Raw genomic sequence first — 27,846 nt, forward strand, 5'->3', positions numbered from 1 at the left:
ACTTGTAAACTATCCAGTAATTTTATAAATAGTCTACTATTGTTACCTGTTTTGATTATTTGTATTTTTTGTTATTACCTTTATTTTGATGACCATACTTGAAGACCGGTTACATTGTTTTCTTAGGGTAAATTTTAGAAGATAAATTTCTTGGTTAGAGGTCATTTTTAAGGTTTGTTTTAATATTTTAAAATGAAATATGTTACTAATAGCAATTTGAAGAAGCATACATATAACTTTGTCAAAATTAATAGTCATTGGCATTTAAAATTATTTTCTAGGATAATGGATGACTCAGTGGGTTGCTACCTGTTGTCCAGCCTGACAGCCTGAGTTTGATTTCTCCAACCTGAATAGGATGGGATTGATTTCTGAGAGTTGTGATCTGCTTTTCACCAAACATGCACACCCTTGCCCTTGCCCCCTCCTCCTTCCTCTCTCTCATATGGAAATAAAATGCATCTTAAAAGTTACTTTTTAAATAACGTGAAATTGACACACACACACACACACACACACACACACACACACACACACACACACCCCTTTAATTCTGATTTGAATGTGTTTTTAATGTCTGTGGTTGCATACCTTTGTATTTGTCATTGTTTTGTACTGGTATGCTAACTGTGTTCTTTTCCATGTTGATTGTAAATACTCTTGCTAGTAGAGGTTTATTTGCTATATTATATAGACAAGACATTTACCCATTTTGTTACTTTTTAAATGTCTTATTTAACTTTTTTTCTAATTACACATGGTACTCTTTTACCTACTGGGTTACTTTTGCTTCTTATTACAGTATTTTAAATTTATTCTCAGTCAGGCGGTTGGTGGCACATGACTTTAAGGGGAGGCAGAGGCAGGCAGATATGTGAGTTTGTGGCCAATTTGTTCTACAGAGTGAGTTCTAGGACAGCCAGGGCTACACGGAGAAATCTTGCCTTGAAAAACTTAAAAAAAAAAACAATTCTCCTTGGTATTCTTCAGATATTTTTATGGCTTCATTTTTATCCATCTGTAAGTTATTTGGGTCTAGCTTGCTCACATAGCAACCACATTGCACTCCAAGCAGTACCATTTACTGTCACCTGGAAAATTACGAGGTTTTGCTTCCTGGAGCTGTGAACTTACCGACTCTGGGAACCAATAAGCATTTAACTTCAGTGTTTCACACCTTAGTTATTTTGTGAATACCCCTTCCTTCTAGGTTTGAAATGTCCTGTATTTGATAGCACTTTTCTTATTGGCTGGAGTTTTGAATGTGGTTTCTCTTGCTCCAGTTGTCTTTTTCTTTTTCAAATCTTAGAACTGAATTTGTTACTGCATTTTTGTCATTTTTTACTTACAACTATTTGTAGTTAGATTTCCGAGTGTTTTATATTTTTTATGTTGAAAAACAATTATAAAGATTTTTTCTATAGTTGTATTTTTGAAATGTTATGTAACTTATAAGATATCTCCAATTCTACATTAGAAAAATGCAGAGCCTTTGCTGCAGCATTTCTATTATCTTCTTTTACTTCTTTGTTTTCTATTTTGCTTGTTTGTTTTGTTTTTGAGACAGATGTCTTATAAATCTGACTGGCTTTGGACTCCTTATTTTGTCTCTACCTCCCTAGTTGTGGGACTAAAGATGTGTACCATGATATATGGCATTCTATGATTTTCTGTTGAATATTACTTTGTTATTTTAGGTTTCAGTAAAATGTAGCTATAAATAGTATAACTGGGGGATGAAAATAAGTGGAATTGTACTTTAAGAAGAGAAAAATGAAATTTATGAGAGATTGCTAACCTTAATTTGGTTTCTCACATCAAAGTGATCTAGATCGAGGGCCTAAACTTGATAATAGAAATAGAATGAAAATACTTTTTTTTAGGGGCCCTCACATGTGTTTAAATCTAGAAAGATATTTACTGGGCTTAGGGATTGATTTGGTCTTAAAAGATTTAAAAAGAAAAGAAGTACACAAAGCTAGATGGCTAGAGAAGTGGAGATGGATCTGGGAAGAGGTAGGGGTATGGGAATATGATCAAAACAGATTGTATGAAACTTAAAACTCTCACAGAACTAAAACAAAAATAAAAGAATACTTCTACCATGAATAAAACTTTACTACCTGGATCTGTTTTCTGCACATATTACATTTATTATAAATCTATTAAGAATGAAGAAAAAACAAAATGTATTAAACTCCCAATGTTAAGGATGCTATTAAAACACTCTTATTGATGCTAATTCTTCAGTAACTAAAGGAAATATTTCATGATGATTTAAATAATGCTAGAATAACTTGGGTTGGCAGATGGGGAGAGACACTAGGAAAGAAATAGCTGAACAATATCCTGAGTAGCAGATGTGACTGGATCAGAAAAATCACCACCAGGTGGAGAAACTCTTGATTAAAACCAAAATGCTGTCATTAGAAATGTTTATGAAGTTGTACGGTGGTGGTGCACACCTTTAATCTTAGCTCTGGGAAGGCAGCAGCAGGCTGATCTCTGAGTTTGAGGCCAGCCTGTCTACAGAGTGAGTTCCGGGACAGCCAGGGCTACATAGAGAAACTTTGTCGTGGGGAAAAGAAAAAGAAATGTTTGTGAAAAATAATTGTATGCATCAATACCAGAAGGCTGAAAATACAAAGACAGCAAAATGTTTAAGAACATTAAAAAGTTAATTTTCTTTTTTGTGTGTGATAAAATGAGATTATTACCTAGTTTCCTGAATTCTCTCTGTCTTTATATTCAGTTTAGGTGTCACTCAGACTTCTGAGCTGAAAGCTTTGCTTCCTGCTTCATGTACTTGTTGATGTTGTTGCCTTGTGGGATCCTTGTCATCTTGAAGTTCCAATGCCAGTTCTTTGTACAGCTTCTTTGGGACATGTAATCCTTTTCCTTTAAGCCCCATTGCTCTGTTTTTGTTTTTGTTTTTTTTAACTTTTATTATGTTTTGCCTTGTGATACTGAGGTTGACATATTTGTTTTATTTCTGCCACCTTTGTAAGCATATAGGAATCAAATGTTTTATGTAATGTTCAAATTTGGTTTGAGGGCTGAATGCTATCATAATGGACCATTTAAAAGAATTTCCATTTTTTTGTGCTTGTGAGATAATAGATTTGTATATGCTGCTATCTAGGATCTATGATTTATGGAATGCTTTTATGAGCACTTACAAGCTAGCAGACCTGGATACAGCAGTAACTAGGACTGATGGTTGCAGCTATTTGACAGTGTTCGGTGGTTTGTGATTCTACCTACTGGATCTAGTGGTATATGTTAGTATTAAGCTCTTAGAATCATTCATGCAACTTGAGAAATTATATCGTGAAACCAATAAACGTTTTTGTTAATATAAATGGTTATTGATAGGTCATTATATTTAAAAGAAACAGTATTTGAGAGGCTACAAAATTATTTCTGTGATATATTACCAGATAGATGAGAACAGTTTTTTCTTTGTCTTTGCTCTGATTGCATGTACTCCATCATTCAATCTCAGGGTACAGATAAATGAGAATCTTAAGTTTTAGGCAAGTTAGATTTTTCAAGTTAGTTAATAATGACAGTTCAATTCTTCTGCTTGTCATTTCACAATTTCCTTGCAGCCAACTCTGTGTGAGCGTAGAGTGGAATTCTAGAATGTTAGGTCTCTAAACTTAGGTGTTTTTGCACAACTTGATTCATATTTAACAGTATCTTTGCCAATAATCTGCTTCTGAATTTTGAGAGGGAAGATGTCTGGGTAATATTTGTTAAGGCCAGTCAGTCCATGTATTCCTCATAAATAATAAATATTTGAAGGTTGAGAGGTAAGGGAAGAAGAGGAAGGATCTGGCCTTGGGACCCCTTTTATTCTTAGGGACATATCTCTTTATTCAGTTGAATGTATCATTCTCCTTGCTTGACTGATCCTTTATTGTGTTATAAGTCAGTCAAGATCTTCTGTTGTAATATTTTACAATTTATTCTTGAATTAAGCCAGTTTTACCCATGATTTTAGGAACAGGAGACTGCTGCTTTTTGTTTTGTTGTTGCTTTTGAGTAATTCTTTTTTTTAAGTCCATCTCTATATTGTGTATTGTTGTTTGCACAACATGTGTATTTGCATCTAGTAGCTATAGAGGCCAGAAGAGGGTGTTGGATCTTCTGAACTGGAGTTATAGATGCTTGCGAGCTACCATGTGCGTGCTGGGAACCAAACCGGAATCCACTGCAATAGCAGCCCGTGCTCTTTCTGAAGAGCCATCACTCCAGCCACCCCAAATCCCCTAGCCTCCCCCTTCCCCCATTTGCAGAGATAATTATTTTATTTTTCCAGAGGTAATTCTTATTCTTGATGTTCAATATATTTTAATAGTTTTGTTGAAAAGAGTAAAGATATTCAAGAATAGCATTTTATGGTCGGAATAATATAATTTAATGACAAACAGTGGTCATGAGATTTTTATAATTAACTATTTTGTCTGAATGGTATATATTACTGAATAGCATAGTGGCTTATGTCATGTTTTATAGTGGTACCATTTTATATTCTCAGTACACATGTGCACACACTCACACCCCCACACAGCTACACACTGTTTGATAGGCAACAACTGAGTCATATCACCCAGCCCTTTTATTTATTTTGAGACAGGGTCTCACTAACCAATCCAAGCTTTGAATGCCTTGAACTTGTGATCTTTCTTCAGCTCAGCCCTTCCAACTAGGATGACAGACCTGTGCTACTATGTCTAATGAATATTTGGTTTTTAATGGAAATGTTTTATCAGTGACTTATTTATAAAAACAAAATTTATGTCCCTAGGAGGCTAATGTGTTGGTGGATTGATTACACTGTGTATGGTTAAGTATTTAAGGTCAATAAGTTTATTTATTTTTTCTTCAAGAAGGTAGTTTGATATCAATTGAATTCAGTGTCAACTGCATCTGTAACTTTTAATTTATTAGAAACCTGAATATCCTGAACCTTTAGTCTTCTGATAATCAAATTAGTGGTTCTCTTCTCCTCCTTTCTCTGAGAAGGCTTTGTGCTGTGTTGCTCAGGGTGACACTGCAGCCCTGAGTCAGTGATCGTTCTGCCCAGCCTCTGCAGTGCTCAGACTTCCACTGTGAGCTGCTGTGGGTGATTGCAAGTCAGCTGATTGGAAACTTGACAGTCGTTATTTAAAATGGGCTTTTCAGGGCTAAAACCCTAGAGGCTTTGATTGAGAAAGTCAGAAGGACCCCACAGTTGGCATTTTATTTTATTTATTTTTTATTTTTATTTATTTATTTATTTATTTGTGTGTGTGTGTGTGTGTGTGTGTGTGTGTGTGTGTGTGTATTTATGCATGTGTCATGCACACCTGTAGAAAGGTCAGAGGACAACTTGTGAAGGTTGGTCTTCTCCTTCTATTATGTGGGTCCTGAGTATTGAACTTGGTCTTCAGGCTTGGTGTCAAGTGCCCTTACCCATAGAGCCACCTTGCTAGCCAGGAGGAAAAGACATTTTAAACCAGCATTATAGAGAATTCTGATATAGGCTGGCTACATTTTGAGTAACACTGTTTGAATTAGGATACAGGAGTAAGATCAGAAACTAAAAACTTGTTTACTTTCAATTCCTCTACTATTTTCTGATGAATTAGTGTGTGTCAAGCACTTTTTTGGGGGAGACATTATTAAAGTTTTCATTTTTACAATTGACTTATTGTAGTATATATAGTTATGGCAGCTTTATACAGTAAGGTAGCTATAGTTTGCTAGAATTTTGTTCAGTAACAAAATAAAAACACATGGGAAGAAAACCTTTAGAGTAAGGGGTGGGTAAATTTAATTTTGTCTATTTGTTTGGTTTTGGTTTTGGCTTTTGGAGACAGGGTTTCTTTGTGTAGCCTTGGCTGTCCTGGAGCTCACTCTGTAACCAGGCTGACCTTGAATTCGCAGAGATCTGTGTGCCTCTGCCTCCTGAGTGCTGGGATTAAAAGTATGTGCCACCAATGCCTGGCTTCTTTCTTTCTTTTTTGGAGTCATGATCTCACTATATTATATTGGCTGATCAGGAACCATGTGTAGACCAGGATGGCCTAAACTCAGAGTAACCTGCCTGCCTCTGTTGTCTGACCACTTAGATTGAAGATGTGCACCATCATGCCTAGCTAATTTTTCCATTTTAGCTGGCCCTATGGGATGAGTAGTACAACAATCTTCTCTGTCCGGTCAACATGTACTGTTGTATACCAATAAAAATAGCCCATATATAGGATATAGCATGGAATCATGAGTAATATATGGGCTGATGTATTTGTCTTTTTCTCTGCATTCCCAGTCTATTTTTTTGTGTGCCCAGAGTCCTCATTTTGTTAGCGCTAACATGAAAATTTTTATATTAAATTAAAAATTTCCACCTACTTTGAGTATTAGATATCTTTAATTCTCTAAAGGGAAAGTAATTTCTTCATAATGTTATTGTTCTGTCTTATGCCACTTTTTCGTTTCATCTTGAAAACGTGGTAGATATGTTTTGTAGTCTGCCTTGTTAACATCTTTCAAGAAAATATGAAACATTGTTTTCATGGAAGCAGGGTGAGGAAAATGACCTTGCTCCCAGCAGACTCAGCTTTTATCTTAGTGATGCTGCAGGGTTTGATAGTGGAAGAGTTGATATTGGTGACAGTGACATGCATGACAGCTCCTTTTACCACCTGCTGGTGGAAGTACAAAGCTGTCATGCTTGTTAGGGCCTGTGACAAGAGTGGCAGAGACACTTAGGATTATCTTCACTTTTTTTTTTTTTTAATGAGAAAGGGAAGAAATATATTCATTGAGTTTCCTCAGCTTTCCTCAGGTGTAAAAATGAATTTTTCTTAACAGATGATAGCTTTTGTATTAGTAATAAGGCCACTGTTTCATTTCTAATCATGATAGCACTCTTTCCAAATATGTGCAAATTATTTTAATATTCTAATAGTTATTATACTTTAATAGTACAATGTCTAATTATATTTCAAATATATCCAACCAGTCAGCTGGTGTATCTTTCATTGTTTGAATGGTTTTTAGAGAAAGGTCAATTTTCCAATTAGTTTTCTTTTGTTAACTCTAACCCACAATTCTATTTGTATTTCCCTAGAAGCTGAGTATCCTTGAATATTTTAAGTCTTTTAAAAAAATGTGTTTTTATTACTTTTATTTGTGTGTGTGTGTGTGTGTGTGTGTGTGTGTGTGTGTGTGTGTGTGTGAATGCCACATGTGTGCAGGAGCTTGCAGACACCAGAAGAATGTATTGGATTCCTTGGAACTGGAGTTACAGGAGGTTATGAGCCTCCGGATGTGGGTGCTGGGAATGGAACTTAAGTCCTCTGGAGGAACAGCAAGTCCTGTTAACCACTGAACTGCCTGCCTGCAGCCCCTTAATTTAGGTCTTAGACTAGCCATATCTCCTTATTTTCCTCTCTTATGATAGTACCTAGATGCCGTTTTTTCCATGTAACAATTATTACAAGTTAACTCACATAGATGGTTTCAGTTCAGATATAGGCACATTAAAAATACAGCATGAAATTTCCTTTAGGTTATGTGTATATGAAATAGATGAAACTCTTATTTAGAGTTGGACCTATCTGTAAGTTGTATCATTAAGTATATACAGGTATTCCAAAATACCTACATTTTGATCTGAAACACTCCATTCCAAGCATTTCTAATAAGCAGTGCTTGATGTATACCTTGATTATGGGGTTTTACACTCCTGTGGGTCATGACCCTCTTTCTATAATTCAACATCTCTGCCATAATGCTTGTGTATCGTAAAAACTCACAGGCCAATTGAATTACAAAACTTAATTATGTAACCACAAAACATAATAAAATTAAAAATATTGTTGACCTTGAAATTTAGCCTCAAAATTACTGTGTGTAATAAAATCCTCGTAACTGTTTTTCTTAAATTTTAGATTATTTTTACTCTTGAGTCTGATTAAAAAAGTATATTTTGAGTGTGTGTATACACATGCTCAAGGACCAAGCTGTATGTTTGGAGGTCAAAAGACAGCTTTGTGGAATCACTCCTCTCCTCCAACCTTTATGTGGGTTCCAGGGATCAAACTAGGCTTGCCAGATTTGTGTAGCAAATGATTTTTCCATGGAAGCACCTGACTGGCTGGAAAAGTCGGAGTTTAAACCTGGAGAACTAATGTTTTACCTTTTTTGAGATGAAAATTTGATTACTTATATGAATATGGCTGCCATTGTTGTAAAGTATAGAATAGTCTTTTAAAAAGAATAATTGTAAAGTATTTAATCTTCATTATAAGTTTGAATATCTTTTTGATAGAGTACTAAATTCCCTAAATTGTCAAACAAAACAAGAAAGCTAATACAAATTTCTGAACTTTATGGACTTTATGCTTGAAATAGTTGACTCAACTCCACTATAGAAGGTATCATCTATGTTTGAAAGCACATGGATTTAATAGTCAAATTGTAAGTTGTCCATACCAAATTCACTCCTGCCTCTATTGCATTTGCAAAGCAAGTTTTCATTATAAAAGGGAAAGTTAGCAAAAATGTTTTTTGGGGGTAAAATTACTAGTGAAAAAGTAAAAAATTTGCACACTGAATCAAAATACATTCTGAGGAAAACAATGCTTTTGTTTGTCCATAGAGTGAATGAAAGTCAAGGAAAACTCGTCTAAGCTCTCATTTACCAAGAGATCAACAGTTGCAGATGCTTGTGCTTTGTTTTTAACACAGTTTTTCACACACTATGTATTTAACACATTAAAAGCTACTTGAGGTTTCTGATGAGGTATGGGAAGTGTAGATTTTGTTTGTTGTAAATCAGTAGATGGACTTTTGTATCCTGAAAGAATTCGTTACTGTAGGGTAAAATGCTTAATTGTTTACTCTGATGTCCAATGCACAAATAGCAGCTTACAGGGCAAAGTTATAATGTTTACTATTTATTTTTTTCCTAGTACAGAAGATCAGAATGCATAAAAACTATTAGGCCAATGTGGTAGAAACTTACTTTTTTTTTTTTTTTTTTTTTGGTTTTTCGAGACAGGGTTTCTCTGAGTAGCTTTGCGCCTTTCCTGGGACTCACTTGGTAGCCCAGGCTGGCCTCGAACTCGCAGAGATCCGCCTGGCTCTGCCTCCCGAGTGCTGGGATTAAAGGCGTGCGCCACCACCGCCCGGCTTGAAACTTACTTTTATACTAAATTAATTGGAGTGCTTATTAAACCTTATGATAAAAGTAGTGAAAACACAGTGGAGGTATTTCTTAACATGAACTCTATAAAAGTAGTCTAGTTTTTAAAATTCAGATTATAAATCTAAGTGCTAATATTTTAACTTATGCTTAGATGTCCAAGTACAAAATGCATTAAAAGTTTTAGTTAAGGTGTTAGGAGATATTGTAGGCCAAATGCATTTATTGAGTGAATTTTTTTTAACACCATTAAGTCTTAATTTTAGGGTTTCAAAAAATTAATTTTACTTGATTATGCTACATTTTATTAAACTGCAGCATTTCTTTAATTTCATAAAGCAGTAGGAAAGTGGGCCTTTGCTAAGTTTTGATACACTAGCATTAGTATCAGAAATAAATCAGTTTAGTTTGCCAGAAACCTTAGTGAATTCAAGCTCCTGTATCATGCTCGTTTTCCCAGGGATTAGGCTAGTCAGTAATGTTGATTAAATGAATCTCATTTATTTGTATAAAAGTGATAGATACTGAGTTGTTTAACATGAGGTTTTAAATTTTAAATTGATGTTACTTCATTTATTGAATATAGTATTTAAAATATGGAATAATTATTCTTAAGCTAACCAGTTGTAATATATATATAGCAGGTACTTACCTATTTTGAATAAGTTGTTGCTAAGTTTTTGTTATTGCTACACATTGCCAGATTATTATAGCAAGTGAGAAATTCTTGTTTGCTTTGAAAGTATTCATAATCCTTACAATCTGTAATTATAATTTTCTGACATGAATTGAGGATTTGAGAGAAAAATGCTTAAGTTACATGGTGGTGGAATAGAAATGTGACACAATTTATTGTTGCTTTAATCACCTGGAGAGTGGAAACAGTGCTGCTGTATTTTGAAGGCTGGGTAGGAATGTTGTGTAAATTCTAGCACATGTAAGTTGCTATGGATCTAAAAGTAGAAACAGCTGCCTTTGTTAGCCTTTTCTACAAGGACAGAAGAGATCCCTTTTCTTCTGCCCAGCCTTCTGATTTATGTGGTTAACTTCTCTTATTAAATGGTTAATAAATTGAATTGTTATTAAATTAAAAATGAAAAATTATTTTATTGCAGTTTTTTTAAACCAGTATTTTCTTTGAACCTAGAACATTTGGCATAGACTCAGGCAAAATGAGGAAGAAGGGGCAGGACTGGTGTTACGTAGCTTTCTTCCCTCCCTTTATTGTTGGTTCATTTGTATTTCAGGCATATTACCCTTGTAACAGAGTTCAATCTTTTTATATAATAAGCTTGAATTTGAAGTTTCCCTAATTTTGTGTCCATATACGGGGTTTATTTATTCTTGGTTCATGGTTTTAAAATACTAATATAGTCTGTGGTTTCCCACATAAGGGCTGTATATAACAAAGAATAAGGTTTATATATAGTTCATTATTTTGTTGTTAAAACATTATAACAAGTTCATCATACCAGAAATATAGGATAGTGGTACAGAAAATCTTGCTTTGATTGTTTTGAGACTATAATTTTTGTGTTAAATATTATGCAACTTCTCATATAAATATATCTAGTTCATGGTTTAGAAATAATAGGCTTCATACATTGTCTTAAAAAACGTAGATACCTGTGTCAGTTACATCTTAAAGTTATACACTGTTTTAAGGCTATGTATTTATTCTTTAGAAAATATGACTTACATGTCTTCTGATAGACATAATATTGACAGAATATACACATGGATTACTTTTAACAAACTGCCATGCAACAAATACATTAATAATGAGGAAATTGAGTATATATGACCTAATCTAATTGACATTCACATTAAAAATTTACAACATAACCAGTACTGAGAATGTTTTTCTCTTACATTTGGCAGTAATCAGTTTTTACAATTTAAATTTAAAACTCTTCTGAATGTAGGTTTGGTGAAACTTAGACTTCTCCCTAGTCCGTAACAACCTGAGGTACTAAACATTTCTCTCTTATTTCACTGTCTTCATAGGTAACCTTTTTGTTTCTTTTAGGATCTATCCATGAGTTGTGTATTACAGCATTATTAGGCATGGGATCAGCTTCAACTATGGAAACAACTCTTTTTTTCATTTTGCTTTTTAAGACCTTTTGAAATTTTTGTCTGGTGAATGCATACAAGAGAGGGTGGAATATAGTTGTTCCATAAGCCATGACTAGAAAACACAATCTTAATTTTACTAAAAGGTCACTTGGGCCTAAACACAAAATGGTGGTATTTAAAACAGAAATTGGTGTCCAACAGAGAAGAAATGTAGAAATAATCAGTAACGACATTCTGAAGACTCTTTTCTGCCTTTCTCGTCGTTCCCGGTGGCGTTTCACAGCACGCCGGAGGGCTATTATTACAGAAACCGAAGTTCTCACACCAAAGACAACATTTCTCCCACCACTGCTGTGTGACATGTCTGTGGTCTCATGTGTGGTTAGAGAGATTGTCTTTTTCTTCCGAGCTTTCTTCTTCTGCCCTGTTGAGAATCTGGTGCCTATCCGAATGTTAAGAGCCTGAAGTATCTTGGTGTATGTGATCAACATCACTATAACTGTGAAGAAGAAAATGGGGATCTGAACTAGAAGGTGGTAATACATCCCCAGCTCAGTGTAGTACTCACTTGTACTGACACACAACAATGTCTTGTTTTCCCATGGATTTCCACTTTGAAGACTGAAGAAATTTACTTCAATGAAGGGAATCAGGAATGAGAAGAAAGAAAAAATCCAAATGGATGTCATTAGCATTACGGCTCTGCCCATTGTCAGAATTCTGTTTGCAGGTTTTACAGAGATGTCATATCTGTCCAGAGTGATAGCAAAAACGTTGATTGCTGTCGAAACACTTGCAAAGGAAACACAAGCTTCATGGAAACAGCAGATGAGTGCAGTGTTACTCTCCAGTGAGAGCAGAAGGATCACTATAGTTAGAGGAATACATCCCAAACAAATTATTACATCAAGTACATGGAGATTCATTGTAATAATGTTACTGACAGAGTTGATTAAGTTGGATTTCATGCAGTAAAGTACCAATACAGTAAGGTTGCTGCCAAGTCCCAACACAATTTCTAACATGAGAAATCCAGTGAGAGATACTTGAAAGCTTAGTGGGTATGATAGTGGTTGGTACATATTGGTGTCGATGTCATCCATGTCATCTCGCACTGTAATGTTTGATTCAGACTGCATGTTGATTTCCAGAACAGGAGAAAAACACATTCTTTTGGACCAGTTGGTGTTTCCCCTAGAAAATGAAATAGAATATTTGATATTTGGCAATTTAAGTGACATATAAGACATGGTATTCTTTGTAAACAACAAAATATCTTTTTATCGTGTATTTAGTTTAATTTTTTATTTTGTAAACTATTGATGCAAAATATAGAATTGGGAAACATCAAGGTTGCATTGCTTTTAGTGTAAAGAGAAATTGTTTTCTCTTTTTGAAGAAATAACCCTATGAGAATTGTTCCTCTGTAGTACAGAATTACTATCCATACTACAAGGTTACTTAATTGGAAATAACTGAGGTGTTTATTTTTTGAGAAAGTATGCTTCTGAAAAAGAAGACTACTTAGTGTGCAAAACTAATTTGGTCTAATGGTTTAAGATTTCATTTAAATGGTATTGTGAGTGGATGGAAGGTAAATGCTATTTTAATATGCTCTAGCATGATTAGTGTAGTTGTAATTATTCCTGTGAGATTTCAAATGAAGGGGACAAGTGTTCATTTGAAAGGATAACAGCACACAGTGCTAATTCATCTCTGTCACTCCACTACCTTACCAACTCTAGTTGAGTTTCTGAGAAGTCAACAATGTGGACAATGAGGTTAGTTCCCAAAGAAAGAGACAAATGATGGGAATTTTGTATATCATGTAAATATGCCCACTATATTTTTACAACAGACTTACAAAAATTTGGGAAAAAAAAGACAGTATGCTAAAGTAAAAAACCACAAGCATAATAAAAAGTATTCCTATGACTGATGTATTTTGCAACCACACCCTCTTGTGTGCTGTAGAACGAGGAAATTGAAATTTGATATGTATTAAGAAGTAGATGCTTTTGAAGTGATTTTATTAGTGTATCCAGTTACTTCGTTTAATTTGTGAGGTAAAAATGAAATTCAGAAGAATATTCTGACATCCATTTTTGAGGAAGCTTTTAACTTTCACTTTACCTGTGAGACGTTTTGTTCACAATCAGCCAGTGAATAATTTTGAAGAAAAAGTCTGAAATGAACATTTTGGCTAATTCATGTGAATAAATATTTTAAGAGTTTAGAGTCATTTATAAAAATTATAATCTGATTTTTCTGGCCTAGAATGTCTACAGTGAGCAGCTTAAAATTAAAATTCAGCTTAAAAGATGAATTTATACATTCAAGTATATTTCACATTTCAGGTATAGCATTTGAACTTCAAAATATTCCAACCTGAAGTATAAAAAGTAGTAACTTTCAAAATTCATAATGACATTTCAATTCATGTTACCTTTGACAACTTTATGCCTGTTATTTTAGGGTACTATTTTGGAAACATGACAACATCATTTGAGTCAGGATGGGTATTACTAGATACATATTTACTCATATAAAATGGCTTAGCTTACTGAAATCCTATAAAAATGGCAAATTTTAAGAGTGCCAAATTTTCTGAACTGACAGACTGAACATCAGGTCTTTGTTTTGGCACATCACATTTATAATTAGTAAAGCAGACATGTCAAGTAAGGCAGCAAAGAAAGAAAACCCATTTATTTTCTCCCATGGGGGTGCATGCGTCTTCTGACCTACCTGTTTGCTGTGGCCTTATGGGCCTTTTGGCTCACCATGGTAGTTTTCCACAAGTTGATACATGATGTCATTGACAGTTTTGACACAAATTTTTTTCCTGACAACAGTGAAGTAGTTGTGTTTTATTTCATGTCTTGTAGGAACTCATTCTTTTGCTATTTGAGTACTTTAGCTGTACAAATTGTGGCATTTAGTTGGCTGATGGGTTTCTGAAGAACAGCACATAATTTTCGTGTTTTTTTTTTTTTCCCCTCAGAAAGACATGGGCAAATGAAACTTCATCAAATGATAGAAATTGTACTTCCTTTTTGAAGGAATGTAAGATTGTGTCTCCTTGTTTTCCAGAATATGTGAAAACAGAAAAAAGAAACATAATGTCTCTAGCTTCTAAAATGCATTTAGATATCCATTTGTTTGCAGTCTGTTTCTGCAGCAGTTCTCATTATTTTGAAATGATTTCTTGATCACATAATTTGCTTTATATTATAAATCCAGTACATGCTCTTTTGATAAAAACCATCTGCTATTTAATTTGGTTTGTTCTCATTAGAAGAGGATACATAATTGGTCATAAAGCTCAGATGGAAAACTTATTAGTCATATCAATTGATATGAATTTCTGAATAGTACAGAAAATGTCTGCTAATGCTTTATTTTGCTTGCTGGTCTAGCTGCCATTTTCCAAGTTTTTGCTTCACTGTTTCTTATAGAATCAATCGTGTCCATAACTCTGCCGTGTTAAAGTGTTAGATCTTCCTTTAAAAATGCTCACCCGATGATCTGCAGGCTTTTTACAGCTCTATTTTTTCTTTTTGTGGTTATTCTATGTAGCATCTTCTTGGGATGCTGTCAGCTTGCTACGTTCCAGAAGAGCTAATCCGAGGCTTTAACTCCTTAGTTTCTTAAAGTCATGCATTACAAGAATATCTAGCAGTTTGTGATTCAGAGAGCTAGGGAGCTTCTTAGGCAGTTGCGTTCTTCATATCGTCGGTTGTCTATATTAAGTTAGTTGTGGACCCTTGTGAAAAAGGTGAAAATGATTAAAGAATAGGATTCCTAATAATTTTGAACTAATTACATATTATTTTAATTAAAGAATTAAAACCATGTAGCATTTGTTCTAAAAATAAGCAAAGTGTATTGTTATAGGCATAGCTATAGTCATAAAATGAAGTTTCTTCATATTAACCCCTTTTTCATAAAATGGCATATATTACCCTATTTAGCAGCAGAGTTAGCATTGAAATATAACCATGAGAAAGACTGAAATTTTAAACTAATTTCTTTTCTCTTTTAGAAGCTAACTTGAATGTTTAGAGGTTGTGAACAGTTAGAATTTACTAAACATACTTCCATTACCCCCTGATAATAAATTTAACATTGCCTACATGCTGGGAAATATTGTACCTTGCTTAATTATTAACACATGGCTTGAACTTTAACTCACTAAAACAGATTCTGTGATAAGACACTGTCAATTTCTTTTGATGATATGCTCATGTGGGTGAAATGTAAACGGTAGTAAAAAAAGTCTTAAGTGCAAATTAATAATTTTCAGTGAACATGCCTGGTCATAATCTTAACATAAAACAGCTAAATAGTAAACTGGCTTCATATAAGAAATAAAAACATTTTTTTAGCACTTGAGAAAATGGTTACACTAGTGACATTAAAAATATTTGGTATACCAGAAATGACTTAAGAGCTGATGTCTTTGGAATTAATTATAGAGATCAGAGTAGTTTTTGATTTAACAGTGCACTCTAAAAAATTACATTTGAAATAGATCACATCTTAAAAGAAGTAAATTTAAAAATTCCATATTTACCAATAAATAGAGAAAAACAAGCAAACTTAAAATATTAGGCTAAAAATTCCAAAGTAATTTTACCCCACTCTGCTGTTTCAAAACAGCTATTTACTATAATAAGAAATGCATCTTACCTCTGTTAAAGATTTGACCAGTTCTTGATGTAGCTGAAGCATTTCCAATTTTGATTGTTTCATTTTGTTCATTTGTTAGTAGAGGGCTCAGGGAAGAGGCTCATAAAAATCTCTTCAAAATGACCTTAATGAAGATGTGTCTGTACTGTGCCATTGTTGGAGCAGCCCTGCTAATGTGTGGAACGTGTAGTGCTGCTTCGCGGCGACAGTCTCTCACTCTTCCTACTGTGGAGTCAATAAGCATTTGAAAATACGCAATGAAAGTAATTTAGCATACTGAAGGCTTCTTGTCTCCAGAGGCAGCTTTTAGATCCAGTCTTTCTGAAAAGGAACGAACAGCTCTGCTTTTTCAGAGGAAAGCCTGCTCTGAGCAGCTTTTGCAGAGTGACAGCCTACCTTGTCGTTTCTCTCCACTGCAGAGAGATGCAGTGCATTCACTAATTTTGATTGGCCAGTTGTATTGGCTGAAACTGCTTCATATGTATGGAAGGGGGCACCCCCCCCCCCACTGTTTTATATAAGGATGCTGTTTTAAAAGGCTAAGTTTTTAAGTGGTTGTTTGTTGCTCTTAAGTGGAATATGAGTAAATTAGTCTTTTAAAAATGTGTATTTTGTTCTGGCTCATTGATTCCCCAATGCCAAACACTAAGAAAATATTGTGTGTGTGTGTGTGCATGCGCGCATGCTGTGGTGGTTACATAGTAAAAATAATATACTTTTAAGTCTGGATAACTGGATTTGACTATTTCAATAGCTGTGTGTGCTTTGGTTGAGGTTCTTTGTTCTACAGATAGAAAGCCCAGGTTTGATATCAGTTAGTTTATTTGTATTCAAATCATCTCTTTGTATTCCAAATTATGGCCATCTCATGGTATTAAATGTCATCTTGTCTTAAATATTCATTCACTCAGATATTCCTTAATTTTATTCATTTGTTCATATTATTAGTCACATTGACGTAAGGTGGTTATACCATAAAACATTTGTAAATATTCCATTGCTTGCATGGTGGTAGAGCATAAATATAAGTAATTTTGTTTTAGTTTTGGGAATGGGTAATCTCAGTCCTCACCTGTGCTGATATTTTTATGTGTGCTGACTATTTGCTGTTACTATTTGATCTCACTGGGCTATTCTATTTTTGAAATGGGCATCTTTCTTAAATATTGTATATGGTGATTGCTAATACTGCTGATAAATATATGTGGTAAAGGAAAAAGGTATGTGCCCTCATAGGCTATAAAACTAAACTATTTTAAGATGCAAAAACAAGCAAAAGAATGTATAAAAACAAAATACATTAATTTAAAATTAAATTTCTATGACCTGTGGGTACTTTTTAAATACATTTCTATTCGTGTTAGTGAGGATACATATTTTTTTTAGGTCAAAATATATCTAGTGACTAGATTCTTTTTAAAATTACACGTGTGTGTGTGTGTGTGTGTGTGTGTGTGCGCGCGCGCACGCGCGCGCCATGGTGCACATGTCACGGTCAGAGGACACCTCTCAGGAATTGGTTCTTTCCTTCATCACATGGGTTCTGGGGATGGATCACTTGTCAGGCTTGGCGGTGAGCGACGTTACCCACTGAGCCAAAGAGGAGCACATTGCTGATGGCGGCACTATGAGAATATTAATCATTACCTATTTTCAGTATTTCAGAAATAGTCTTGAGTTTTCAAAATTTTGTATCTTAAATTTTTTAAAAATTTGTTGTTAGAGAAGCTGCGCATGGTGGCACTCAGGGAGGCAGAGACTGCAGATCTCTGTGAGTTGGAGGCCAACTGGTCTTCAAAGAGAATTCCAGGGCAGCCAGAGCTGATATATAGAGAAACCCTGTCTTGAAAACAAACTAACAAACAAAAAAGGGGTTGGGGCTGGAGGTGGGGCTTGAGATTTAGTTCAGTGGTAGAGTGCTTAAGGCCCTGGGGTCTGTCCTCAGTTCTAAGGGGTGGGGATGGGGGTGAAAAATTTGTCATTATAATTATATTTGTCTTTTATAATTTTGAAAAGGAATGCATTTTTATGATCTTTTATGGGCAGTGTTCAAGTTTTATTGGGGAGTAGCTGAAAAGTACATAAGGTTTGAATTGCATTTCTTTAGAAATTGAAAGTAACATGGACATTTTGTTGTGAATTTTGAAAAATTTCTGCAGAGCTTTGTGTCGTAAGGTTTTGGTGATGCTAAAAATGAAAATGTTGTGCTATTTATTATTCATGCATTTTCAAAGTTATGGAAAAAGATCTTGCTAGAATGCCAGATATGTTAAAGACTGATGATAAAAAAATGTTATTTTAAACTAAAAACTAAAGTCAGAGGGAACATGTTAGCATCAGCTGAGAATTATGATTGGAATATGAAAATTATTAACATAATAAAAATCTATATAGTGTTCTCCTGCCAGAGAGTTAATTGTTTGCTTAGGTTTATTATCAAAATGTTCTGATTAAGTAGAAGAAATGAAGGTGAAGAGAATATGTTGACTTGCCAATGTGTGGCTGTGTTGTTCCAGTCCGTTAGAGCCTTGTGAGCCTGCTGTTCGAGCTATGGGCCTGACTCCTTGGAATTAGAAAAGTATGTCCACTTAACCCTGGCTGACCTAAGTTCACTCTCCAGTTCAAGTAACAGTATAGCTTTGGTTTTTGTTGTTGTTGAAGGATATTTCTGTGATTCTCTACTCTCTTAATGGGAAAACTTTTCTAAATTATAGTCAGATTATTTTGAGAAACAAAATCTGAATTTTCTGTAAGTAGTAATAGTAGCAAAAAAAAAGCTCAAGTGTGGACATTTCAGTACATTCCTTGTACAACTGAGTTGTGATTAAAGATACATGAGAATCCACAAATAGCAGTTTTTAAAATATAATACTTAGTCTAATATTTTTTGCATTATTAAAACCACAAATTGACTTGGTACTTGAATGTTACTAAAATTTTTCACAAGGTAATTTAAAATCCTCTAGTTGTAACAAAGAAACTAATTATAGTAATAATACACATTAGACTAAGAATCAGATTAAAAAACTGGATGTGATGGTATATACCTTTAATCCCAGAACTCTGAGGCAAAGGCAGGTTGGGTATCTGAGTTTGAGGCCAACCTGGTCTACAGAGTGAGTTCCAGGACAGCCAGGAATACACAGAGAAACCCTGTCTGAAGAAAAAAAAAATCAGATTATATTATTTTTATGAAAAATTGCATATCAAATTACATATTTTAGAATTTGTGAAGATTCTTGTTGCCATGGGAACAGGCTTTTTTTTCACACTTGTGCACTTAATACAAGTATTCATATAAGATACTAATTTTGAAAAATGCTACAGCTGGTGGTTTTTTTTTTTTTTTTTAATAGGTGAAAGTTTCTTTTTCCTTTTTTTAAAAAACTTTTATTGATTCTTTGTGGATCTCACACGATGCCTTCTTATGCCACCTGCCCTCTTAACCTGAATTCTCCTCTGCCCTTGCCATCCCCCCCCCAAGACAAAACCAAATTTAAAAGAAAAACAAAAAACCAAACAAAACAAAGAAGCAAAGCAAAACAAAACAAAAAGACAACAAAAAGAATCTTGTTGTGGAAGCTGTAGTGCGGCCCACTGAGTCACACAGTTTACCCTTTAGTCCATTCATCTTTATGGGCAACTCTTCACTGCCACAGGGCATTCACTGGTCTGGCTGGAGGCCTCTGGCTGCTGCTACACCAGGGATAATGGACTCTCACTGGGGCTCCTGCTGTTGCTGTCCTGTGTCATGGAAATCCTGCTGTTTTGAATCTGAAGGTTTATCCCCTTCACATGCTCCAACAGTTCATAGATTCAGTGGATGTGGAGGTGAGCTAACTCATAGCCCTGGTTCTAGGTTGTAGCTGGGTTGGTCAGCTACAACCTAGCTACAACTATCTGGGCCAGCTCTCCAGCACTGCCTCAGCTAGCTCACCCAATCCAACCTGCTGCAACAGCTGGTAATTGAAGTAAAATTTTAGGTTATCAAGTAATTTCACAGGTTAATTTTTTTTAACCTTATAAACTGGGAATACAATTTGGCCGTCCTAATGATAACTGAGCAGCATATGTGACTCTAACCTCCAAATACAGCTCAGAATTGTTTTTCAGAAATTATATTTTCCCTTTTAGTTATAAATATTTTTATTGTATAGCTCTTAATTCCTAAAAGTTTGTGGCTAGTTCTGATACTATACTTTTGATGAGTTTGTAAGTAAAAAAATTCAACTTAGTGAAATATTTTAATTAACCATATCTGAAAGTATTTGGGGAAAAATATCTGTGTATTTTCTAACCACAGCAAATCACCCCTGAAGCTGTATTGCTTCAGAAAGAGTGCTTTTTCACAGACTACTTAACATTGTTAACTCTGTTTCTGATACTGGAGCTCAGGGAAGAGTGGAGTTTTCTATGTAAAGCCAGTTCAGAGATTTCATTTGGCTTGTCAACTTTAATTCTTACACAACAAATACTTCGTCAACAAAATAGAAACAGACCATTCTCCGAGACTTCAGTCTAGGAAGAAGTAGCCAGGACAATAAGAATATTATGATTTATTATCTATAAGAACAATTAAAAACTACCATACATACCTCTTTGTATCTCTTAAATATGGGGTTTAGGTGCTGCATGCCAGTAATTCCTGACCTGGGAGGTAGCTGCCAGATAATCAAGGCTAGCCTCCACTACTTAGTGACATGATAAATTTGAGACCAGCCTGGGCTACATAAGACCCCATCTACATAGGTTTTGTTGGTGACTATTATATTTTTTAAAATTTATTAGTTTTATTTTTTTTTATTTTTTATTTTTTTTTTTTTGGTTTTTCGAGACAGGGTTTCTCTGTGTAGCTTTGCGCCTCTCCTGGAACTCACTTGGTTTTTATGTGTATGGAAGTTTTGTCTGCCTGTGTTTCTATATGCAATGTGTGTGCAGCCCACAAAGGCCAGAAGAAGACGTTGGATTTCCTGGGACAGGAGTTATAGACAGTTGTTAGCTGCCATGGAGGTGCCAGGAACGAGCCCAGGGCCTCTGAAGAGCAACACGTGTGCTTGATGCTGCGCCATCTCTCCAGCCCTATTGACAGACAGGTGCTTGTTGTTCCCCATTGGCTTTTCTTTTCTGTTGCTTTCTTTTCTTTGCATAATTTGTCTACTTTAAGATATTATACAGTATCAAATTCATTCCTATCTTGAGGCTAAGTCAGTTTGATCAGCTGGATTATATATTTAACAAAACTATGTCAGCTTTTGTTTTCTGTGCTGTTTGAATTCTTATGTTCTGTTGAGTGACAAAGCTGAATGGTTGCTTATGATCCAGATGTTATATGACTGAAGCTATCAGAAAGCTCCCATTCTTTGTGTCTAGAGTTGGAGGGTAGGAAATTCTCTTGTAGGCTGTCATTCTGCTCCAGGTTCAGGAACATGCATTGTCCTCCTTGGGCCATTGAATAAAGGGATTCATTGTAAACATTTCCCAGTAACCTTGTTACATTTATGGATATATGTCCAGTTGATGCTGTTTTCTTGTATCTGATTAGGGATATTACCTTAATACTAAGTATTTGGATTGTTGCTATAGAGAATTTGCTTTTAAATTTGGAAAAAAAATTGACAGGAGTATTGAATCATTAATGTCATGGGTATAGTGTCTGTGTTTTTTTTAATGTGTTCATTTGTGGATTATTTTATCATTTTTTAAGTTCTTATATGTCCTGTACATATTTTGTTAGATTTGTATATTATTATTATATTTTTAATGTTATCAAAGCAATACTTAGTTAAAAAAATTCCAATTGCTTGTTGCTAGGGTATATGATAGCAGACATTTTTTTGTTTATTGATCTTGGTGGTGGTTTGAATGAAAATGACCTTTATAGGTTCATAGGGAGAAGCACTATCAGGAGGTGTGATCTTGTTGGAGGAAGTGTGTCACTGGGAGTGGGCTTTGAGGTTTCAAATGCTCAAGCCAGGCCCAGTGTCTCTCTGTGTGTTCCTGTTGCTTGCCAATCCAGATGTAGGCACTTTCTCCAGCACCATGTCTGCCTGCATGCCGCTGCCATACTTCCCACCATGATGATAATGGACTGAACCTCTGAACTCCAAGCCAGCCCCAAGTAAATGTTTTCCTTTTATAAGAGTTGCCATGGTCATGGTGTCTCTTCACAGCAATAGAAACCCTAACTAAGACAATCTTGTATCCTACAACTTTACTAAATCCATATGTTAATCTTAGAGCTTTTGAAATAAATTACATAGACTTTTCTCTATATAGACAATAATGTCTATACACAGAGATATTAAGTTTGCTTCTCCCAGAAGCATACATGTCATATTTACTTATTTTCTCAGCATCTCTGATTTTAGATTGGATAGGAGTATATTTGACAGCAGTCTGTCATGAGTCCCAAGCATCCCTGAATCTTATTGCTGAATTTGACAAGAATACAGGCTCTGACTGTTCTTTATCTGATCTCTTTCCTAGGGTTGTTCTCCCTCGAGGGATGAAGTAATGACTCCCCAGACAAAGAACAGATGGATAGATTTGCTCTGCTTGTTCTGAAAATGATCCATTTCCAATTGGTGTTCTTGAGCTGTGATAGACTCCTACATGATATAGAGCATCACCTCAGAGCCCTCTGGTAAAGGGCCATGTAGGGCAAGGTGAATTGTCAGCAACATGTGCTCGAACTAGTTTTTGTATCAAATACCTTCTGTTTGTATCTGTGAAACAGTAGCAGACTAGCATCGTGGCTTATAAGCAGAATGGATAATATCCCAGACCCTTAACAATTTTTGATATTTTTGGTTCAAGGACATGAATATTGACAAAGGTAAAGCACAAAGCTTTACCTTTACAAGAAAGGACAGGGCTTTTTTGGATTTCTTTAGTGGCCTAAATTTCATGAGGTACAGAAGCAAATCTAACTGTTTAAGGTAGGGTAGTTGCAGAGAATAAGTCTTCAAAGATATTACCCTACTTGCTAATGAATTGGTTTTCAGCAGTGAAAGATGCGGTGAACAAAGCTGCTGGAATGGTGCTTTGGTTGTTGCTCATTCTCTAGTCTGGAAAGGAAGGGAAAATGTTAGCTCCTGAGTGAGACAGCAAGCCGTGGGGACAAAGGGGGCATCAGTGAAGATACAGAGCTGAGTAGACTTAGATATTTTACATTCATTTGTTGAGCAGTCACTATGGAATTTGGATGTAGATATAAAGGTTTTGTATTGGTACAGCTGTTCTTTGTGCCTTCACTCTGAGGTTCCCTTCTTAAAATCCAGGTGAGAGGAGCCTCCTGAAGAGTAAAGAATGAACTCTTGTAGCTGAGGACAGAGATGGCTGTTGAATCCTACAGGTTTTATGGGGGAAAGCTCAGTAGGTGGCAAAGAAGAGGCCCTGAGGTAGGCTAGAGCTGTAGCAGGAGGCACAGGGGCAAACCAGAGACATTTGACTCTTGTAGGAGCTTGGGGTAGAGGAGGGAGTGTGTACCACATGGTGTGAGGAGCCAAAGGGAAAGAAAAACCTTCCCACATCACAGCTCTCCCTGAAAGTCTCCCACTCCTCAGACCCCTGGCCAGAGAATAATGTAGCCTCCTAGAGGCTCTGGCTATAGTTACTCTGTTTGTCTGTTCAATTTCTTGTTCTATGATTTGCAGGCAGGGAGCAACTGCTCAAATTCTAAGAAGCTGAAGTGTGGGTGGGGCTTCTGGACCTACCCATTGCTGTTATTCTGATATTCTGATAGCTCAACTAGATGAATATTTAATGCTGTGGTTTTTCTGGTCTTATATAGTATGGATACTTTCGGATTTTAAAGGTGACTCTCACAGTCGTGGTTTGCTACATGTCAAGAGGAATTTACACCCCCCCCCCCCCCAAAAAAAAAGACAAGAAATCACAGCTAGTTAACAGCCTTGTGCTGCTGGAGAACTCAGTCTATTTCCCAGTGCAGCAGTGCCACCTGCCTGACCCAGCTACCAAGTGCACCCCCCCTCTTCCGGTCTCTTTCTCTCACAGTTTTAATGCTGTTCTAGGGATTGAACATCGAATCTCTCACATACTAGGCAAGTATCATTTAGCTGTGAATTGTAAAGCTCTCTCCCTTTATTTGAGATAGTTTCATTGTGCTGGTCACACTGGCTTGTAACTCTTAGCACTAAAGCACTAAACTTGAACTATTTTCCAATAGTTCTGTTTGTTCCAGTGCTAAAAATAGAAGTAGGCTTTCCTGCCACAACAGGCAGGTACTCTGCCATTGAATAACACCCCTTCAAGTGCATGGCTTTTGAAATGTGCCAGTTGCCTACTGATAGCTTTTGTTAAGATGAACTACCTGACCCACAGATATACCTTATGGCTCTATGGCATGATGCCCCTGTTTGGCAGTAGGCTGACTTGGGCTTCATGATTCTCAAGTAGAAGTGACCAGTTGGACCTTATACATAAATGAAAATAGTTTGTCCACAGATGTAGCTGATCTGGCCTAAGTGTCAGTTCTGGTTTTGTATGAAGGGTGGGTGGAACAAAAGCATTTCTCAGTTTACCACCTAAAACAGCCCCTGGCTCATATGAACCCTCTATTCATGTAAGTTCCCATGAACAGCTGGGCTTGATTGACCTCTTTCTTGGCTAAGCTGAAGCTGATGTCATCGTTTAGTGTCACTGTGTCTACCAACTGTGAAGTGGATATTATCGTTCAGCTTTCATGACTCCAACCAATACTTGTTTAGACTAGCCTTTTTAGGGCTTAAAATGTCTGTTTTTTGTTTTGTTTTGTTTTGTTTTTCCTTTAAATCCTGGCCTCTTGCCAGCCTAATCTTCAAGTCTGCCCTTTAGAAGGCTGGCAGATTAAATCATTTCCTTGGACTTTAAGCTATGAAAACAAGTTGCAGCTGCCAAAAGACAGTTTGGCTTATAAAGCCTGCGGTTTGCAAATTTCTAGTTCTACCTGGGTCAATTATTACACTTGATATGACAACAAAACCACATGATAGACTGGCAGCCGCTGTGTGGTGATTTTTGGAAATGGGAATTTTCAATATTCCTACTAGCTTTCACTTGTGAACATGGATTCTGTTTTTCAGCCTTAGGACTCTAGGATCATCTCTCATCTTATCCCACCCCCTGCCACATCTCCAGTTCCTTTTCTTAGGTCTATGAGTTTTTCAGTTGTGTTCAGAGAGTGGCAGAGTTGTTACCCTTTTCACAGTGGTTTAAGCATCCCTACACTCATATCAAAGTTGCTGGAAGGATTCAAGGTGTGCTTCATACTGTACCCTCAGTGCCTGATGTTTTCCTTCCCTAAGCTTAGACATTGGCTTTTCCTGTGCTCTTTGCGACCATGTAGTGAAGTCTGTAAAGAAGGACCTGCAGATGGGTATGATTGCTTTTGCATATGTATTCTCCACAGATTCTTCATGTTAGCACACACTCGCTTAGCCTTTAGTAAATCAATAAAAATGTTACCTAAATAGTCTTCCTGGGTTTTGCTTTTGACTTTTCTGGGTACTCAGCTGTTCCTGTCCAATGTGTCCCTCAAGCCAGCTGTCTTTTCTGAGAGTCTGGGCTGATGGGTATTCTAACCTTTGCTGTCTGACAATTCTGAGAAAGGTTGTATCTGTAGAGAGCTTTTCTTTCTGTTTTAAGTGTGAGCTGTGTTCTTTCCAGTTCTTTTCATCTGTCTGGAAGCTGGAATAACACCTGCTGGGATTTCATTTGGATTTGTATGGAATCCATAGATCCTTATGTTAAGTCTTCTGACCTACCAACACTTTGTCTCTAACTTTTCATAGATTGTCTTTAATCTCTCACAGCATGTATTTTACAGTCTCATGGATGTCAGGTTGGATCATTCTGAATTTCTGTTTTTTGATATTACTCTAAAGAGTATTTGGCAGGCTGAGAGATGACTCAGAGGTTAAGAGCACTGACTGCTCTTCCAGAGGTCCTGAGTTCAATTCCCAGCAACCACATGGTGGCTCACAATCATCTATAATGAGATCTGGTGCCCCCTCTTCCAGCCTGTAGGCATACATGTAGGCAGAACATTGTATACATAATAAATAAATAAAGCTTAAAAAAAAAGTATTTGGCTTGTATCAGAAATGTGTATTACATGTTTTGAATGACCTTTTCCATTTGTTGAAAACTCTGATTTTCCTCATTTAATCTATAAACATGGAAAACTTGACAAATTGCGTTTTGAATGTTAAACTAACTAGGCATTTCTGAGCTGTGCCCCACTTGGTCATGACAAATTACCTTTTTTGATATTGTATAATTTCATTTGAGATTATTTGGATAGTCTTTGCCTGTGTGTTCATGAGAGACTTTGGTCTGTCGTTTTTCATTTGTTTTAATGTTTTATCTAGTTTTAGAATTCTGAGCTTATAAAACGAGTTGAAAAATGTTCCTTTTTCCTTAAATATGAAAAAGTTTGTAATGATTAGTTGAATCCCTTATATTGGGTGATGTTTATAAATTCAGTTATTTAACAGATAATACTTTTAATTTTCCCTGTCACTGTTTTGGTGATATGTATCTTTTAAATAATTCAGTCATGTTATTTGAGTTGCCAATATTATCAGCATCCCTTTTAAGTATTTCCTCATCATTTTTAATGTTTTAATATCTGTATTGCTGTCAACACTTTCACTCTGAATATGGGCAGTTATTAATAAAATAAAATTATACTTTATTAATTTCTGCTCCATTCATGTTTCCTCTTTTAGTGAAACCTTCTTTCATTAACTTTGATTCTTTTTCCCCTTAGTATGTGCTTAGTACTACATTACCTATTTCTCACAAATTTGGCTATGTTTTATTTTATATCACTTATTTCAGTGTGTTTTCTCACAGAACTCACTCTGTAGACCAGGCTGACCTTGAACTCATAAGAAATCCACCTGCCTCTGCCTACTGGGTTCTGGAATTAAAGACATGAGCCACCAGTCCTGGCAAATATATGCTTGTTTTTGAAAATGGATATTGCCGGCTCTCTGCTCTCACTGCTGTTTCAGACAGAGAGTCCAAACTCTGAGCTTGAAAATAAAGGCTCTTTGCTTTTACATATGGGGGAGAAAAAAAAAAAAAAGAAAATGGATATTGCCCAAAATATTCTCTTTGACTATAATGGAATTAAATTAGAAAACAATAATAAAAATTGAAAAATCATCCATTACTTGGAGATTGGAGAACATCTTTAAAATAACCAACATTAGACAATGATAGCAAGGAAATCAGAAAACACACTGAAATAGGTGATATAAAAACAACATCCAAATTTGTGAGAAGTAGTTGATATAGCATTGAGCACATGTTAAGGGGAAAAGAATTAAAGCTGATGAAGAAGCCAGAGTGCCGGGATTAAAGGCATGCTCCGTCATGCTCTGCTAGTGCGCTTTCCCTACTGGCCTGTAGATGTGATTCTAAACGGTCTTATGAAACAAGAAACACAGAGCCAAATGCAGAGTTAAAAGCCCAAAAGATCAGAGCATTAGCGAAGCCTTTAGCTTACCAGTCGCTGCCGTCCTTCCCCTAAGAGAGAGAGACCTTCTCCTGTGTGACCCGTCTTTTTATTGCCTTTCTGTTCTACCTTCTCATTGGCTTTAAACCCAACCACATGATTTCTTTGTCACTGCCTGTCTATACAGACCTCCAGGTCTCTATGGTTCATACTGAGATTAAAGGTTTGGGTCACCACTTGTCTGTGTCCTTGAACACACAGAGACTCTACCGGCCATGTGATCGGATTAAGGGCATGTGCCACCACCGCCGGACTTCGGGTAAATGTCTTGCTTTTAGCTCTGACCTCCAGGCAACTTTATTTATTAGCATACAAATAAAATCACATTTCAGCACAAATAAAATATCACCAT

General features: G+C 35.8%; 2 protein-coding genes across 2 annotated transcripts in view; one reads left to right on the forward strand and one right to left on the reverse strand.

Annotated features, from left to right (window-relative positions):
* Cog5 (component of oligomeric golgi complex 5) overlaps positions 1 to 27,846 on the forward strand; it is a 328,259-nt gene that overhangs the window by 51,646 nt on the left and 248,767 nt on the right. The gene's annotated exons all lie outside the window — the stretch shown is intronic.
* Positions 10,403 to 16,395, reverse strand: Gpr22 (G protein-coupled receptor 22). The gene is made up of 3 exons (XM_052738283.1): positions 15,971 to 16,395; positions 14,027 to 15,044; positions 10,403 to 12,472 (listed from the first exon to the last, which is right to left on the reverse strand). Exons 2-3 carry the CDS (start codon positions 14,095 to 14,097, stop codon positions 11,149 to 11,151), a joined length of 1,395 nt encoding a protein of 464 aa, XP_052594243.1. The 5' UTR covers positions 14,098 to 15,044; positions 15,971 to 16,395; the 3' UTR covers positions 10,403 to 11,148.

This window comes from Peromyscus californicus, unplaced genomic scaffold, assembly GCF_007827085.1.
Source record: "Peromyscus californicus insignis strain IS unplaced genomic scaffold, ASM782708v3 Scaffold_15__1_contigs__length_86483966, whole genome shotgun sequence".
NCBI lineage: Eukaryota > Metazoa > Chordata > Mammalia > Rodentia > Cricetidae > Peromyscus > Peromyscus californicus.